At 31.7% G+C, this 16965-nt stretch overlaps 1 protein-coding gene across 1 annotated transcript; it reads right to left on the minus strand.

Moving 5' to 3' along the window:
• Positions 1–1744: 1744 nt before the first annotated feature.
• On the minus strand, positions 1745–15627 carry LOC140443317 (uncharacterized). Its single transcript, XM_072534512.1, has 2 exons — positions 15272–15627; positions 1745–4109 (listed from the first exon to the last, which is right to left on the minus strand). The coding sequence occupies exons 1-2, from the start codon at positions 15498–15500 to the stop codon at positions 2368–2370; spliced, it is 1971 nt and encodes a 656-aa protein (XP_072390613.1). The 5' UTR covers positions 15501–15627; the 3' UTR covers positions 1745–2367.
• Between the last annotated feature and the right edge of the window lie 1338 nt (positions 15628–16965).

Consider the following 16965-nt stretch of genomic DNA (forward strand, 5'->3'; position numbering starts at 1 on the left):
AAAATCATAAAGCTCGTCGTTTGGAATTTGCAAGAAATTTACATATTTAATGGAATATCGACAACTGGAAAAACGATCTTTCCACTGATGAAACCAGAATCCTATTATGGAAGCCAGATGGTCAAAACTACGTCTACAGAAAAGTTGGAGAACGATTCGCCAGCTGCAGTCTCGCCCAGACCGTTAGTTTTGGAGTTGATGGCATAATTCTTTGGGAAGGTATTAGTTGGGAGGTACGTACCGCACTTGGGGAAGTGATTCAAATGACACATTGATTGAATGACTGGTGATTCTTACGTTTAAAACATCCTGCAAGATCATGTTTTGTCATATGTTGGTTACATTGGATATAAAAGATTCACGTTAAATGCACGATAATGCTCGACCACAGTGAGTAATTATTTTGATGAGGTCCAAATTCAAAGATTGGATTGGCCACCGTTTAGCCCGGATTTAAATCCAATAGAGCACATGTGGAATCACCTAAAACGCAGCATACGACAAAGAAATCCCGTTCCAAATACGATAGAGCAGCTTCGGCTTGCGGCACAGGATGAATGGAATGCAATTTCCCAAGGATATGTCCAAAATTTACTTGCAAGCATGCTGAGAAAGATGCAAACAGTAATATGAGCTAGAGATGGGAATACTCGTTACTGATCATGCACTTTTTCAGTTAAAACGACTTGTTTAAGCAATTTAAATTATCATTAAAGTTTAGAGTAAAATAACCTTATTTACCTAATATTAAACATTTATTTTTTTCACAATTTTCTCCACATAAAAATTTAAAATTGTTCATTAAACATTGTTAAAATAAACTCTATTTTACAATAAACGACTTGATTGGCCATAATTTATTTTGAAAAAACAAAAATTTGAAAATTCCCAAAATATTCGATATTTTTGTCCATGAGTGTAATTATATTAAATTACAGGTTAATTGTTTTTTGGTGAGAATAAATGCCATTAGAATCATGGACATTACAAATCAATTATATTCGTTCCTCCTACCTATAATACAAGGCTTTGTGGTTGTTTAGTAGTTATTCGGACTTAACAAAGCCAAGAGAATATCTTGGACATCCATGCAAAACAAATTATTTTAAATGTATTTAATTATCATCTACATTTAAAGATTGGTGAACGTGTTTAGTTTAATCGATAAAGATATGACGTTACTAGGCTGTTTTCATATACACTTCGTAGTACATCGATATTCATTTAATGACAAATACATAGATTAACTGCTTCCAAGGAGTTCCAGGATAAAGTTGTCATAGGAAACCATTGAATTGAGGGACAAACTGTTTCAGCTATGTTCAGTAGACAGACAGTTGGCAATGTTCCATTATCTTTACAAATTAAAAATAATACACCCACAAAAATAAAAACACAAATAGTGCCAAAAAGCGTAGGCAAAGCGGTGTTCTTCCATATGTGAGGCACTGTTCGCGCCGAGATGCTGAGCATCACCAAATAGCCGCCTACACTGCCAAAATCTCGACCTGACTTCCGAATTGATCTCTAGAACGAAAAGTGATATAGTTTTTTCACGATGTGAGTTGTCTCGACCTTCAATCCTAAGCGAGGGTAATCTGAGGGCTAATTATTCGAAACGCAAAAAGACTTCTCTCGCCTATATTGATTGATCAGATAATTATTTTAACTATATGTAAGCGCAACGAGGAAACGCTAAAGAAATAAATGGAGAGGATAAGGATAAAAATTTAAACGCAATTCGAAATGTTGAATAAAAACCTTATGCAATTTGTATAATACACAGAGTAAACAAAAGTACTACAATAGTTTTAAAATATATAATGAACAGTTTGTTGTTTTTATAATACAAATTTACGCAAGTTTGTACTATTTTTCGAAAGCACTTTTTCACTCACGAATGAATCACTTTTATGCTTTTTTTTACTCTAGAAACGCTATTTTCATTATGATGAATAGGCATATGTGCATACAGCTTTTCTCCAGTGTGAACTGTCAATGTGCTTTCAAATTACCATATAGTCTAAACTGCTTAAAACAAATTTCACACTTGTAAGACTTTTCTTCGGCGTGCACTCTAAAATGTGTTTTCAAATTAAGTGGTTCACTAACTGCTTCAAACTAACTTTACGTTCGTAAAGTTTTCTCTAGCGTGTATTCGCAAATGATTTTTTAAAATACTTGTTTGAGAAAACTGCTTAAAACAAATTTCAAATTTGTGAGGTATTCCTCCAGTGTGCTTCCTTACATGTACTTTCAAATTACTTGCTTGATTAAAGTGCTTAAAACCAATTTCACATTTGTAAGATTTTTCTCCAGTGCGCGTTCATAAATGTAGTTTTAAATATATTGTTGCAGTAAACTGCTTTAAACCAGTTTCACACTTGTATTTTCTACGGTGTGAACTTTAATGTGATCAATGAAATGACCTTTTTGAGCAAACTGTTTTAAACAAATCTCACACTGATAAGGTTTTTCTCCAGTGTGCACTCTTAAATGTATTTTCAAACTAGCCGCTGCACCAAATTGCTTAAAACAAATTTCACATTTATGAGGTTTTTCTCCAGTGTGCACCCGTAAATGTGCTTTCAAATTACCTGCTTGATTAAACTGCTTAAAACAAATTTCACACTTGTAAGTATTTTGTCCGGTGTGAATTTTTATGTGATCAGTTAAATTGCATTTTTGAGCAAATTCTTTTAAACAAATCTCACACTGATAAGGTTTTTCTCCAGTGTGCACCCTCAAATGTATTTTTAAACAAGCTGCTGTAGTAAATTGCTTAAAACAAATTTCACATTTGTGTGGTTTTCCTTCAGTGTGAACTTTCATATGAACAGTAAAAGTACTGTTTCGAGCAAACTCTTTTAAACAAATTTTACACTGATAAGGTTTTTCTCCAGTGTGCACCCTCAAATGTCTTTTTAAACAAGTTAATGTAGTAAATTGCTTAAAACAAATTTCACATTTGTGACGTTTATCTCCAGTGTGAACTTTCATGTGAACAGTAAAAGTACTGTTTCGAGCAAACTGTTTTAAACAAATTCTACATTGATAAGGTTTTTCTCCAGTGTGCACTCTTAAATGTATTTTCAAACTATCCGCTGCAGAAAATTGCTTAAAACAAATTTCACATTTATGAGGTTTTTCTCCAGTGTGCACCCGTAAATGTGCTTTCAAATTACCTGCTTGATTAAACTGCTTAAAACAAATTTCACACTTGTAAGTATTTTGTCCGGTGTGAATTTTTATGTGATCAGTTAAATTGCCTTTTTGAGCAAATTCTTTTAAACAAATCTCACACTGATAAGGTTTTTCTCCAGTGTGCACCCTCAAATGTTTTTTTAAATCAGCTGCTGTAGTAAATTGCTTAAAACAAATTTCACATTTGGGAGGTTTTTCTCCAGTGTGCTCCCTTAAATGTATTTTCAAATTACGTCTTTGGTTAAACTGCTTAAAACAAATTTTACACTTGTATAGTCCGGTGTGAACTTTCATATGATCAGTAAGAGTACTTTTTTGAGCAAACTGTTTTAAACAAATCTCACACTGATAAGGTTTTTCTCCAGTGTGGACTCTCAAATGTATTTTCAAATAAGATGCAGTAAATTGCTTAAAACAAATTTCACATTTGTACAATTTTTCACCAGTGTGCGTCCTTAAATGTAGTTTCAAATTTCGTGCTTTTTTAAACTGCTTAAAACAAATTTCACATTTGTGAGGTTTTTCTTCAGCGTGCACACTTAAATGTACTTTCAAATTACTTGCTTGGTTAAACTGCTTAAAACAAATTTCACACTTGTGAGGTTTTTCTCCAGTGTGCACTATCAAATGTACTTTCAAATTAGCTGCTGTATGAAACCGCTTAAAACAAATTTTACACTTGTGAGATTTTTCTCCAGTGTGACATTTCACGTGTTCAGTTAAAGGACCTTTTCGAGCAAACTGCTTAAAACAAATTTCACATTTGTAAGGTCTTTTTCCAGTTACAACTTTCATATTTTTACTTAATAGTTTTCCTTCAGCATGTGGTTTCATATCATTTTCTTCGTGAGATGAATGTTCAGTTATTGTCTCCATAATTTCCATCTTGTTCTTTTGGAAATAATCTAAAAATTAAAGTGACTTTAGTATACATAAATATATGAACAGAACAGTGAGAATGAATGTTAAAAAACAACGAAATATCATAATCAAATCGAAAGTTAATAAAATACAAGAAACTTCAGTGCAACAGGAGGGGCAAACAGAAACAAACAACAGATCAACTAGACAAAACAATTTCTAATTCCTCGTGAAAAGTCTTCTAGAACCCCTCGATTATATGGCCTACCCAAAATTCACAAACGCGATATTCCTCTACGTCCCATTTTCAGTACATACAATTGCCCTACACAACCATTGGCCCAAAACTCTACAACCTCTCCCCGAAAATGCTTCATTATTCGTCAAAAATTCTTTTCATTTTATAGAACTTCTTAAACAATACCCTATCTCACCATCAGACGTTCTAGTAAGATTAGATATCGTTTCACTTTTTACAAACATTCCTATAGACGAAACTCTAAACATTCTGGAAACTAAATACAGTATCCAGCAAGACCACTTACCCCTCATTAAACATTGTACGTCCAACACATATTTCATCTTCCAAAATCAATTCTACAGACAAATAATTGGTGCGCTAAGTGGCTCCCTACTATCTCCAGTAATTGTAAATATCTTTATAGAAGACTTCCGAGACCCGAGCACTATCCACATCAATGCTCAAACCCATATGTTGGCTACGATATGTTGACGATACATTCGTCATTTGGCCTCACGGTAGAGACGCTTTAGTACCTTTTCAGGCATATCTGAATGGTATACATCCTAGTATCCAGTTCACGATGGAAGTGGAAACTGATTCATCCCTACCGTTTCTCGACGTTACGACAAAGAAAAACCAATTACAAGGTTTTCATCTATCTTTATCGAAAAACCACCCATACCAATCGTTACTTGAATGGCAACTCTTATCATCCACCTCCACAAATTATTTCAGTCATTAATACTCTTGTCTCCAGACGCTTTTGCGATTTGCCAGACGTGTCTCCAGACGTTTTTGCAAGTAGACGGTTACCGTGAAAGTCACATTAATAGGGGCATCCATAGACATCAATCTCCCACTCAATCTCAACCCAAAGACGCAGAACCTCATCATATGAAAGCTTTTCTTCCTTACATCAAAAGTAACACTGACAAAATCCTTAAATCAAGATTAATAAATACAATATTTACTCCCCAACAAAAACTTTCATATCTTGTCTGATCAATTAAAGACAATATTCCAAATGAACAACACGGCGTTTATGAGATTCCATGTGCAGATTGCCCCCGATCTTATAGGCCAAAAAAATCGTAGAATCCAAAATAGGATTTATTAACAGTCCATATCCGTTCACAATTCGGATTCAATTTCAGCTCTAAATTATTAACACACATTATAAACAATAATGGGCCACGAATCGTACCTTGCGAGACACCTTACTTCACTACCTTTTCCCTACTAATACTGTTGAAATCTAAATGACCTGGCGACGGACCTGTCGTCTTTGGAACGGCGCAAGCATGGCTTGGCGACTACTTGTCGCTAAGGGAAGATAAGTAAGAAGTCCCGTTACTTCTTAGCGGAAAGATGGTAAAACCAACCCTCCTACGGCAAACGGATTCTGTTTCAATTCATCGAAGTAACAATAGTATAATATTATAATATTAATATATTTGTAATATTTTTTATTTTCATTATTACAAACAATTAAGTTTTCTTCATATTATAACGTTTACATAGAAGTATTAAATAGTTTAATTTACGGTCTTGTGTTCTTTACTAAAACCATGGGAAGTCCAAATAATATTTAGCAACAAGTAACTGGAAGAACTCAAGATTCCGTTTTCCACTGAACAGTTACACAACAAATACTTTCATTGATTTTTACCCTTTGTACCCTATTCTCTAAGTAACTTTTAAAAAATTTTAAAACGTTATCTCTGAAACCTGCGCCACAGTTTCCAAGAGAATAATGTGGGCTTTCATCTATTGACTGAATCACAAATGCGACCCATTAATGTAGCAATTGCATCATGTGTACCTCTGAATTCAAAAAAGTTAAATTGATTATCAGAAATGATTTTATGTAAATCTAAAAATTTTACTATCCTAGTTTTAATCGCTTTTTCCACAATTCTTGCAAGGCTAGAGATTAGTGAAATTGGACAGTAATTTTGGATAAAAAAAAGCTATAATATAAGGAAAACACTACAAAAATATACACAAAGGCACCTAAAAATCACTAAATGGACTTATAAGTCACTTATGTATACATAGCTAAGAAATAATATAAGAACACATAATATAACATATACAGTGAAAAATAGAAATACAAAAATTAAAAAAAAAAAACAATTCAGTTAGGTGTAATATAGTATTCATAAAAACGAGCACACTAGGAGCTCAAACAAACAAATTTCTGTATACTATAGAAACAGTGTTCCAACAGGAAGTGTTTTGCTAATTTATAAAATTGTTTAGGATTCATTGGCTTAATATCAATATTTTTGTTTAGGTTTAAAAAACAATTATACACATTATAATCTATTGTGTTTAGTTGTGTAACACACAATCTGGAATATGGAATAATGATATGACTTTTGTTTCTTGTATTGTACTGATGTTGATCAGCATGTGTTTTTACATCTTGTATATTATTATGAACAGTTAACAAAGTTTCAAATATATATATATATATATATATATATATATATATATATATATATATATATATATATATATATATATATATATTGTTATGTTTCTTCTTTCCCAACCAAAGAAAAATAAATAAAAAGATCCATCGAAATAAAATTTCAAGATATCAATATAGACAAATTGTATACAGTAATTTAAGATAAGATTTAGTGTAGATAAGAATAGAAATTTGTTTGGCAAACGACCGTTTTTCCGTTGCAAACAAAATTATAAAAAAACCTTTGTTTAGAATTAGAAGACATTTTACCTGAAGTTAATCTCTTCATTGTTTGTAGAGTCGAGTATTAAATGACCATATTCTAATCTTTTGAAATATGTATAAATGATGTATTGAAAAAAACCAATTTTAAAGTAAGCTATTTAGTTTTCTCTGAAACCGAAATTAGGCTTTTCCAATATCATAGTAAACACAATTTAAGCTTTTTGATTGGACGGTCGTTTTTAAATGGGAATTTGGGAGTCGATGATGAGACAGGAGAAGTCAGTCATATTTTGGTCATCGAAAGGAAACAGTCGTTTTTCTCAAGATAGGGTGTGGTTCGTGAGTTTGGATACCGGCGTAACGAAAAGAAGTGAATAGTTTGAAGAAGGAGATAACAAGTAGATTAAAAGAGGTCCTTGTATCTACCGTGGGCATTTTATAAAGTATATGTGAAAGTATTCTTACGGCATCAAGTTGACAAAAGGCGGTCCTGGTGTCATAAATAAGTAGCGGAGTTTGGAGAAGTAAATCAGGTGTTTTTTGTGTAGTCTGCAGGAGGTTTGCAGAGACGTTCAGAAGGAGCCGAGGTGCCAAAGAGGGGAGATCACATCTTTGAGGAGACTGGACTTTTCTGGGTATGTTCCAACATACAACTCAAAAAGAAAATAAACTGTAAGTGTTTGTACAATTGAATTTTATATCTGTGAAGGATCGTTTCGACATCATGGTCATTAGCATTCAAATTTAAGAATTGAGGTTTTGTTAGGCTAATCAAAAGTTTAAAGTTTTGTGGTTTCTTTTTAAGTAAAGAAAATTTTAAGTAAAATTGGTTTTTCACGTAATATAAATGTATGTAGCTTTATAATCTTATTATCATAAAAATTTGATTTATTTTCTTGTATGCTGATTGATAAGATAACGACAAAATTTAATAATTGTTTTATTCGTTCATATAAAATAAAGAAACGTAAATCTTTGTAATATAATATATTTGTATTATTATCCTTTCTTCTTTCACCCGATAAAAGACAACTAGAAAATCTTTTGAATCCATCGAACACAGGTAATATAAGAATTATTTTACTTTTGATAACAGATAAGCTATAATTTTTTTTATTGGCTCAATAAACTAAGTTTGAACTCAAAATAAACAATCATAACAATATATATATATATATATATATATATATATATATATATATATATATATATATATATATATATATATATATATATATATATATTGAAGGTAAAGGAAGAATACCATACTTTTTAAACAAGGATTTATAGCTGGCGCGATATTCCGCTGAGTCAATAATTCTGATTGCTGCTTTTTGAAAAGTGAAAACTTTATATGCATAGAACGAGTTTCCACAAAGAAGTATGCAATATGTCAGGATACTATGAACCATTCCAAAATAAACTGACCTAAGAATATCTCGACTCACAGAAGTAGCCAATCTGTGCATAGCAAAAATCTGTGAGGTGAGCTTCTTACACAATATTTTAAGTGTTATCCAACGCACTTGGTAAATCATTTATATATGTCAAGAATAGCAGAGGTCCCAAAACTGATCCTTGTGTTACTCCGGTCGAAACTGGTACAGGATTAGATTCTTGATTATTAAATTCAACACTCTGTTCTTCACATGATGATGTGGACAGTATAACAAAAACCAGAGCGAGAACCACGAAAATCCTAACTGAACTAGTAGCAGCAACAGAACAAATGGGATTACATATAAATCAAAACAAAAACCAAATTCACGGAAACTAATACAAACAGAAGAGCTGGAAATGTTGATGCAGATCTAATTGTCAGTGACCAAAACTTTGAAGCGGTCAATGGGGTTCCTTTTCTCACATGTAGCATGGGTCCCAGAATTGAACATGATAAAAAAATATTCTAACATCGCAACCAGTCGGAATGAAAAGACAGGGCATACCAATGCTAAGGTAAATAGATGGGATTCACAGGATGCTGAGAAGATCGGTGTTGCCAACTGAATAATCCAAGCAAGAGACAGAGCAGAATGGCGCAGAAAGCTTGAGAAGGTAGAAACCCTTTAAGAACTGTAGCGCCATGATAATGATGATATTATTGTAGAACAAAGACACCAATTGAATATAATAAAGTCTGCACCAGAAGAGAAGCAAATGCATAATCTGATCACTACCTGGTCGAAAGTAGGGCAAAGTCCAGAATTTCAAACATAAAAAAGGAAAGAGGTTCGAAACATGAACGATACAATCTAGAAGGACTCAAAGATATGAATAACAATAGATAATATAAAGAAAGTATAAACATCAAACTAAAAAACAGACTAAAACGTGAAAAAAACATATATGAGGAGTGAGAATAGTGCAGAAATATAAAAAAAGCAGCTGAAGAAGTAGTAGCCATGGAAGGTAAACAAAGAAGAACAAAAACGAATGACTGGTTTGATGAAGAATGTCTTATTATACTTAATACAAAGAAAAAATATAACATATTTACTGAGCAACAAAAGCACAGGACCCAACAAGCAGATGAAGAATATAAACAGATACAGCTCCTATATAAAAAAGAAAAAAAATCCACCCAAGAAAGACTAGAGAAAATATGAACAAAGGATTACACAAACTAAGTAAGCAAAAGAATTGAATATACTGTTATGTTTTTTTTCTGTGGATTCAGGCATTAAGTGAAGCAAACGTGGTTGAACTAAGTATATTTCAACTGATAAATTCCAAATATATTAATAATTATAGCCTACAATCACATGGGTATCGCTTACAAACATACTTCGCTAAATACTGATTGATCAAAGGCCGCATTAGCAGCTTATATAATCAAAACATCTGTTCTAGAAATAGCTAGCAGCTGGTTAAAACCTACACGAAAAATCCGACATTCTCGAATGTCGCTGATATTTCAGCTTCTCAAATTACTTACGCCAAAGCCGCAATTAGGGAGTTGTCACATATAATATACTAACACAACTAATAGTATTGATAAAAGAAAGTTTAAAAGTAGAAAGTTGCGTTTAGAATGTAATAGACTTGCAGATATCTGTTTTTCTAACTACATGAGAGGTTTGCATGCATTAAAGGAGAACCCTAAGTCTTTGTGTTCAACTATAGTCTACCCAGCTCAATGTTTTATGGCAATCAAACTACTATGGATGAGCATGAGATGGCAAATTTGTTTAAGGTATTTTTTCAATCTGTCTATACTGATAATTAACACACTTTGTACCCTATTGAAAATAAAGTTATGAAATTTCAATTTCAAGCAAATCTTTCAAGGAAATTGCGGCTATTCCAAATAGGCTTACAAATGGTCCTGATGGTATTCCTAACATGTTATTAAAAAAATGTGTGTGCACAATTATATTGCCTTTGTATCAACTATTTAACAAGTCTTTTTCATCTTCAACTTTTGTTAACATTTGGAAAGAAAGCTATGTTTTTCGCTGATAACAGCGCACTTACTCCCATTTTCAACAACATTGGTCTTGCTCAGAACGATGTGGTGAAGATATTACGAGTGAGGCAGACATCTGATGGCAAAAACTGGCCAGTAAAGGTGGTAACCAAACACCGAAATTTAGTCAAAAACGCAATTAATAAGCGCAATCACATTGAGGATGGCATAAAAATAGGCTACGATAAAACGAAACTTAAACAGGAACAGTTTAAAACTGGTTTGACAGAGTTGCGTGCTCGAGAACAGAAGGGAGAATCTGACTTGATTATTAAATTTACAAAGGGGCTTCCGAAAGTTGCTAAAAAAACTCCTCCAAAAAACCAATCGCAATAAACACTATGTCTGTATATTATCAGAATCTTAGAGGAATATGTACTCGACTCAATGAACTTCGAACCTCCATCTTCCGATGCAACTATGATGTCATCATTCTGGTAGAAACTTGGCTTAATCAAGATTATTCAGATAATGAATTGTTAAACTCTGGCTACCACATTTTCAGATTGGATCGTAACTTACGAACTAGCACTAAGCAGCATATAGGAGGAGTTTTAATTTTGTTACGAAACCATTTTAAAGCTAAACAAATCAAATCTGACATTAATAATGTTGAGCATCTGTTTGTTCAAGTGGATTATGAATGTGCATCAGTTATCTTGGGTGGAGTGTACATCCTCCAAACTCATCAGAAGATATTTACCTTAGTCATTGCTCGGCAGTTAAACCTATTATAAACAATAGGCCAGATGTACCTGTTTGTTTATTTGGCGACTACAATTTACCACTAGCTTCTTGAGCTTACTCAAATGAAGAGGGCTTGCTTGTTGACTGCCCACAAAACTATCCAGCAAAGCTGATATGCGAATGCTTCTCTTACCTGAACCTGAGGCAATCAAATATTATACCGAATCAACGTGAAGTATTTTTGGATCTCCTTTTCCACAGAATTGAAGACTATCAGAAACTGTCAGTGTATGAGGCAGTGGACACTTTGCTTCCCAATAACTTTCATCATGTGGCAATTACTTGTGATCTTAGTTTGAATGGTAATGTTAAACAATTAGATTATAATACTACATATTTTGACTATCGTAATGCAAATTTTGTGGGTCTATAATTATTTTTCTTCGGTTGACTGGAATATTGTCTTTGATGATTAAAATATTAATATCTCAGTAAATAATTTCTATGAAGTTCTTTCTGAAGCAATATCACTCTTTGTTCCGAAAAAAACATATAAACCTTCAAAATTTCCTCGTTGGTTTCTCCAGATTTAAAAAAACTTGTTATTTAAAAAAAAACTGCTCATGCTAGATTCAAACATACTCAGTTAGCAGCTGATTATACTTATTTTCAGATCTTAGAACACAATGTAAAACATTAACAGATCAATGCTACAGATCTTATATCTCCAACATTGAGGAATCTATTCACTCAGACTCAAAACAATTTTGGAACCATATAAACTCTTTGAATAAAAGCCACGGAATTCCAAATGTCATGCATTTTAATGACTTGTTAGCTGAATCAAGTGAGGAAATAGCAAACTTGTTTGCAAGCCATTTGTCTAGTGTCTATCGCTCAGACAAAGTTAATTTAAGTAACTTCAATTTTAAAGTAAAAAATTCTGTTGACATTCCATTTATCCAATTTTCACTTTCTGAAGTCTTTGAGTCTATAAATGGTCTAAAGAATAAACTGAGTTATGGCCGTGATAATATTCCTACATATTTCTTAAAAAGATGTGTCTACAGTCTATCAAACCTTTATATGTATTATTTAATTTATCTTTGAGACTACACATCTTCCCTAGTAAGTGGAGTGACGGTTATATAACTCCTGTATTTAAAAACGGTGACCGAGACAATATAAAAAATTATAGGCCTGTTGTTATGTTTGCCATACCTTTGTTTTCTATAAAACACTATCACACTAACTATGACAAATTCTCTCCTATTAACAGGATTCAGATCCTGGGAAATGACTTTAGCCAATCTCATGATCTGGTGGATATAAAATCTGTAAGATTTAAGCACTGTTTGACTGAATACAAAAAAAATGAATACATGTTATTATCAGTTTTAGTAACAGCATCAAGTGCACACAAATTTCAAAGCAGAAGCACAAATTTCAATTTCAAGAAAATCTTTCAAGGAAATTGTGACTCAAAATTGTTGCTAAAAAAAATGTGTGTGCACAATTGTATTGTCATTGTATCTACTATTTAACAAGTCTTTTTCATCTTCAACTTTTGCTAACATTTGGAAAGAAAGCTATGTTGTTCCAAAATTTTTAAAACCTGACAAAAAATAACACTGACAACTATTGGAGCATCTGTATCAAATCTCCAATACCAAAATTATTTGATTGTCTAGTTAGCAAGCAGATTTCTTGGATGTCTTATAAGTCAGGAGTAACATGGCTTCTCCAAAAATAAGTCAACTTTGACTAATCTATTAACCTATCAACTTGATTTCTTTAAGCCATTTGATCGTACAGATCAGGAAATACTGTATACTAAGTTGATTTTGAATGGGTTGGACCCAAACTTTTTTCTTGGTGGAGAAGCTTTTTCACTGGTTGTATTCAAAGGGTTAAAATAGGATGCAATTTTTCTGAGGAAATTGTTTTCACATCTGGGGTTCCAAAGGGAAGCCATAGTTCTCCTGTCAGTGAATGATATAGTTGCATGTTTTTTTATTGCAGCTGTGTGAAATTTGTTGATGATCTCAAATTTTGGAGAACCATATTGGAGAAAGTATTTCAGATCAGGAACTGCTTCAGGAGGACTTAAATTGTTTATCAGAATGGTGCCAAAAATAAGCTGTATTTGAATATCAACAAATGCAATTGTATAAGTTTCTCTAGAAAAGCTACTAGGTTTGAGTCAAGTTACTTTATTGATAACCAGCCACTAAAATACACATCTAACAGATCTGGGTATAATTTTTGATGAGAAATTAACTTTTGGCGATCATATTAATTCTATTTCAATGAGTGGGTCAAAGATGCTGGGATTTATTACTAGAAATTCTAGTTTTTTCTCCATTGCAGCTACAAGAATGGGCTATTGTTCTTTGGTCAGGTTCTTGTTGGAGTACTGTTCAACCATATGGTCTCCTTATTTCTGGATACATTCTGATTCCTTAGAGATTGTTCAGCATAAATTCCTACCAGTGTGTATCTTTCAAAGTGGAAATAGAATAGCAGACCATGACTACACTATCATGGAGAGGCCTATGAGCTTGCCTGCTTTAAGTATGAGGAGGGATCTGTTCGCTTTAACTTTGATTTTTAAAGAGTTATTGGACCTTAGAGTGTAGAAACTTAACTTAATTGTAATAAGACTTTATGTTTTTATTGTAACTAGGTAATACTTTATATATTTTTATTTTTAATATTTTCCCATCTAATATAGTGATGGATCTTAGAATCATAGAATTAACTGTTGGGTTTATAGATTGTAAGATTTAATTATACATTATATATATATATATATATATATATATATATATATATATATATATATATATATATAATATATATATATATATATATATATATATATATATATATATATATATATATATATATATTATATATATATATATATATATATATATATATATATATATATATTTATATATATATATATATATATATATATTATATATATATATATATATATATATATATATACTACTTAACCATTATTTTAAATATTCTAAATTGTAACATTTAATGGGGTTGTCCCATATATTGAATAAATTAAATTAAATTAAATGAATGAATGACTGGTTTGACAAAGAATGTCAGATTATAACAAAGAAAAAATAGAATATATTTACAAAGAAGGAATATAAACAACTATATAAAGAAGAAAAGAAAATCTACTGAAGAAAGAGTAGAAAAACATATGAACAAGGGACTAGAATAAATGTGAAAAAGAGAAAACACATCTATCATGTATCTTGTTTAACATCATGCTTAAAAAAGAATAAGTGACACAACAGTCAATACTCCAGGAACAATAATTAATAAAAGTGTGCAAATTCCAGTGTTTGCAAATAATGTTGACATAAATGCAAAGTCAAGAAGACAAATGATAGAGCCAATCAATCAAATAGAATGATCTAGACAAAATCTTGGTCTTAAAATTAATCAGGCCAAAACGCATGCAAGTAAAAACAAAGAAATAAAGCAGCTACAAAATTTAACAATAGGATAATAAAACATTAAGAGGGTAAAACGCATATAGTTTAGAAACCTAGACACTCTCTAAAAGTGAAGAAAGATTATTATCCGCCTTTAAAAAGAAAGATGTTGTGACACATATACAAAGGTACAAAAGAAAATGGAATTTGGTAAAGAAAGTTCAACTTTGAGCTATACAAAATATACCAGGATACAGATATTTTAACATTCATTAAAATAGGACAGCTTCGCTGGATGGGACATGTAGAGAGAATGGAAGAAGTAGACAATAAGCAAACAAGTGCCAGTAGGAAAAAGGAAAACCGAAGATAAAATACATCAAACAAATTGAAAAGGATATAACCCTAAAAAAAAGCAGGAATCAGATCAGAAAGGAGAAAAATGCTACTGGAACAGGTTAAGACCCAAAAAGGGTTGTCTAGGCAGTATTGATACTACACTAGAGATTCCTTACTGGACGAGATTAGAGTTTGTTATCTGTAAATTGAATTTAGGATCAAAATTATATTAGTTCATAAAAAGTTATTCCTATTTATACTACTTCTAAATATAGGACTTAAATATATTTGTTACTAACCTTTTTCAGTTTTTTGGATTTCTGCAAATGGTTTATGTTTACTTCCATGTTGTTCTATTTCAGTATTAAAGGGACATTTCTGTAAATCTAAAGAATCATATGTGACATGACTACTTTGCCTATTGGATTCCTCCTGAATTTCACATTTAAACCCATCCAAAACAGCATATTCGAAGTCATATTCTTCTACTTTACACATTTCCTCGCTAATTTCTTGTTTTACTTCCATTTCATTACACTTAATTTTATGTACTCTAATAATAATTTTACATGCAAAAAGTGAATAGAAATCAGAGTATATACTATTGTGATAGAAATTCAAGAAATTGGTCCCAGCCGAGCCCAGCCAAGCAGCAGCAACTTAAGCCATAACTTAAGCAACTAATTAATAAAGTGAATATAATATAAATATATCAAATCAAATTAGCTGTCAATTAAGTTTATGAAATATTGCGTTGGCAGTGTTGCCATGTCCTTATAATGTATATCTTATATGCTCCAAATACAAAGAGTTAAAGCTTTTAAAATGTACATTTTTATTCTATTATTTTATGGATTCTCCAATTTTATACCTTATATAAAAAATTATTGAATTAATATTTGTTTCGTTTGATACTAATTGCGATTAAAGTAGCGCACTTAGAATTTGACTCTGGGGGCAGGGGGTTTTGGTTGGTCACCAAAATTTTTTTATGATGTTACCTCCATTTTGAGTCCTTAAAATGTGTAAGTAACAATGTCGGAGAGGGGTTCCTTAAGGGGGTTTTAACCCCCAAAACCCCCCCTGGGTGCGCCACTGAATTAATTATTAGTGCCAGAACCCTCAAACCACTAGAATAACCAGCATATAGATGCCAGTTTGCAACAGAACAGATGTCTTTTTAACTTTATTATTTATACTGACATTTTACTATTTACTTTTAAAAACTATTTACTTTTTCATTTTTTAGAAATTGTTAAGTATTAGTTTTTAAATATTTTATTGCTTTTGATTGCGTATGTTTCATTTGTAATGTAAATTTCAACAGTGCCAAGTGCCACACACCACACCAATATTTCATTCTGTCAAACATATTTGAGGCTATCTTTACTGGGACCAAATTTGAAAAACGTCCGTAATTCTTTATGACATTAAATAAAAAATATTTATTTAATAAATAGTTCTTTATAAATTTAATAACCATTACGTATGACGTTAATAAATAAAATGCAGTCAATGTCAAAGTTGTTATATTGGTCAAAGTCAACAGTGGCTTAAACAACTGTAACTCAACATAAAAGTGACTGTAACATACGAAAAAACCCTTGTGCCTTATGAAATTTAATTAATTTTAATATAAACATGAATTTAATTTCGAGGATTCCTGCATTTTGGCAAAGGAAAAGAACCATTCAAAACGTGTTTTCTTGGAAATGTGTTCCATAAAATCTAGTTCATCTTGCATCAATAAAAAGTCTGACATAGATAAACTGAGCAACAATTATTGTTACTTACTGGAAAAACATCCAAAATAAAATAAATATTTACCTGTACATAAATTACACTTATATGCATAACATGTTGCATACCATTAAGACAGGTTTAAAAATTAAAATCACCTAAGATGGGCCTCTAGTATTTCTTAAAAAGAAATATAATAATTAAGTACACCTAATTACTTTTTAATCATATGGTTTTTTTCTTTCAAAAGCAA

This window comes from Diabrotica undecimpunctata, chromosome 6, assembly GCF_040954645.1.
Source record: "Diabrotica undecimpunctata isolate CICGRU chromosome 6, icDiaUnde3, whole genome shotgun sequence".
In the NCBI taxonomy this organism is placed as follows: domain Eukaryota; kingdom Metazoa; phylum Arthropoda; class Insecta; order Coleoptera; family Chrysomelidae; genus Diabrotica; species Diabrotica undecimpunctata.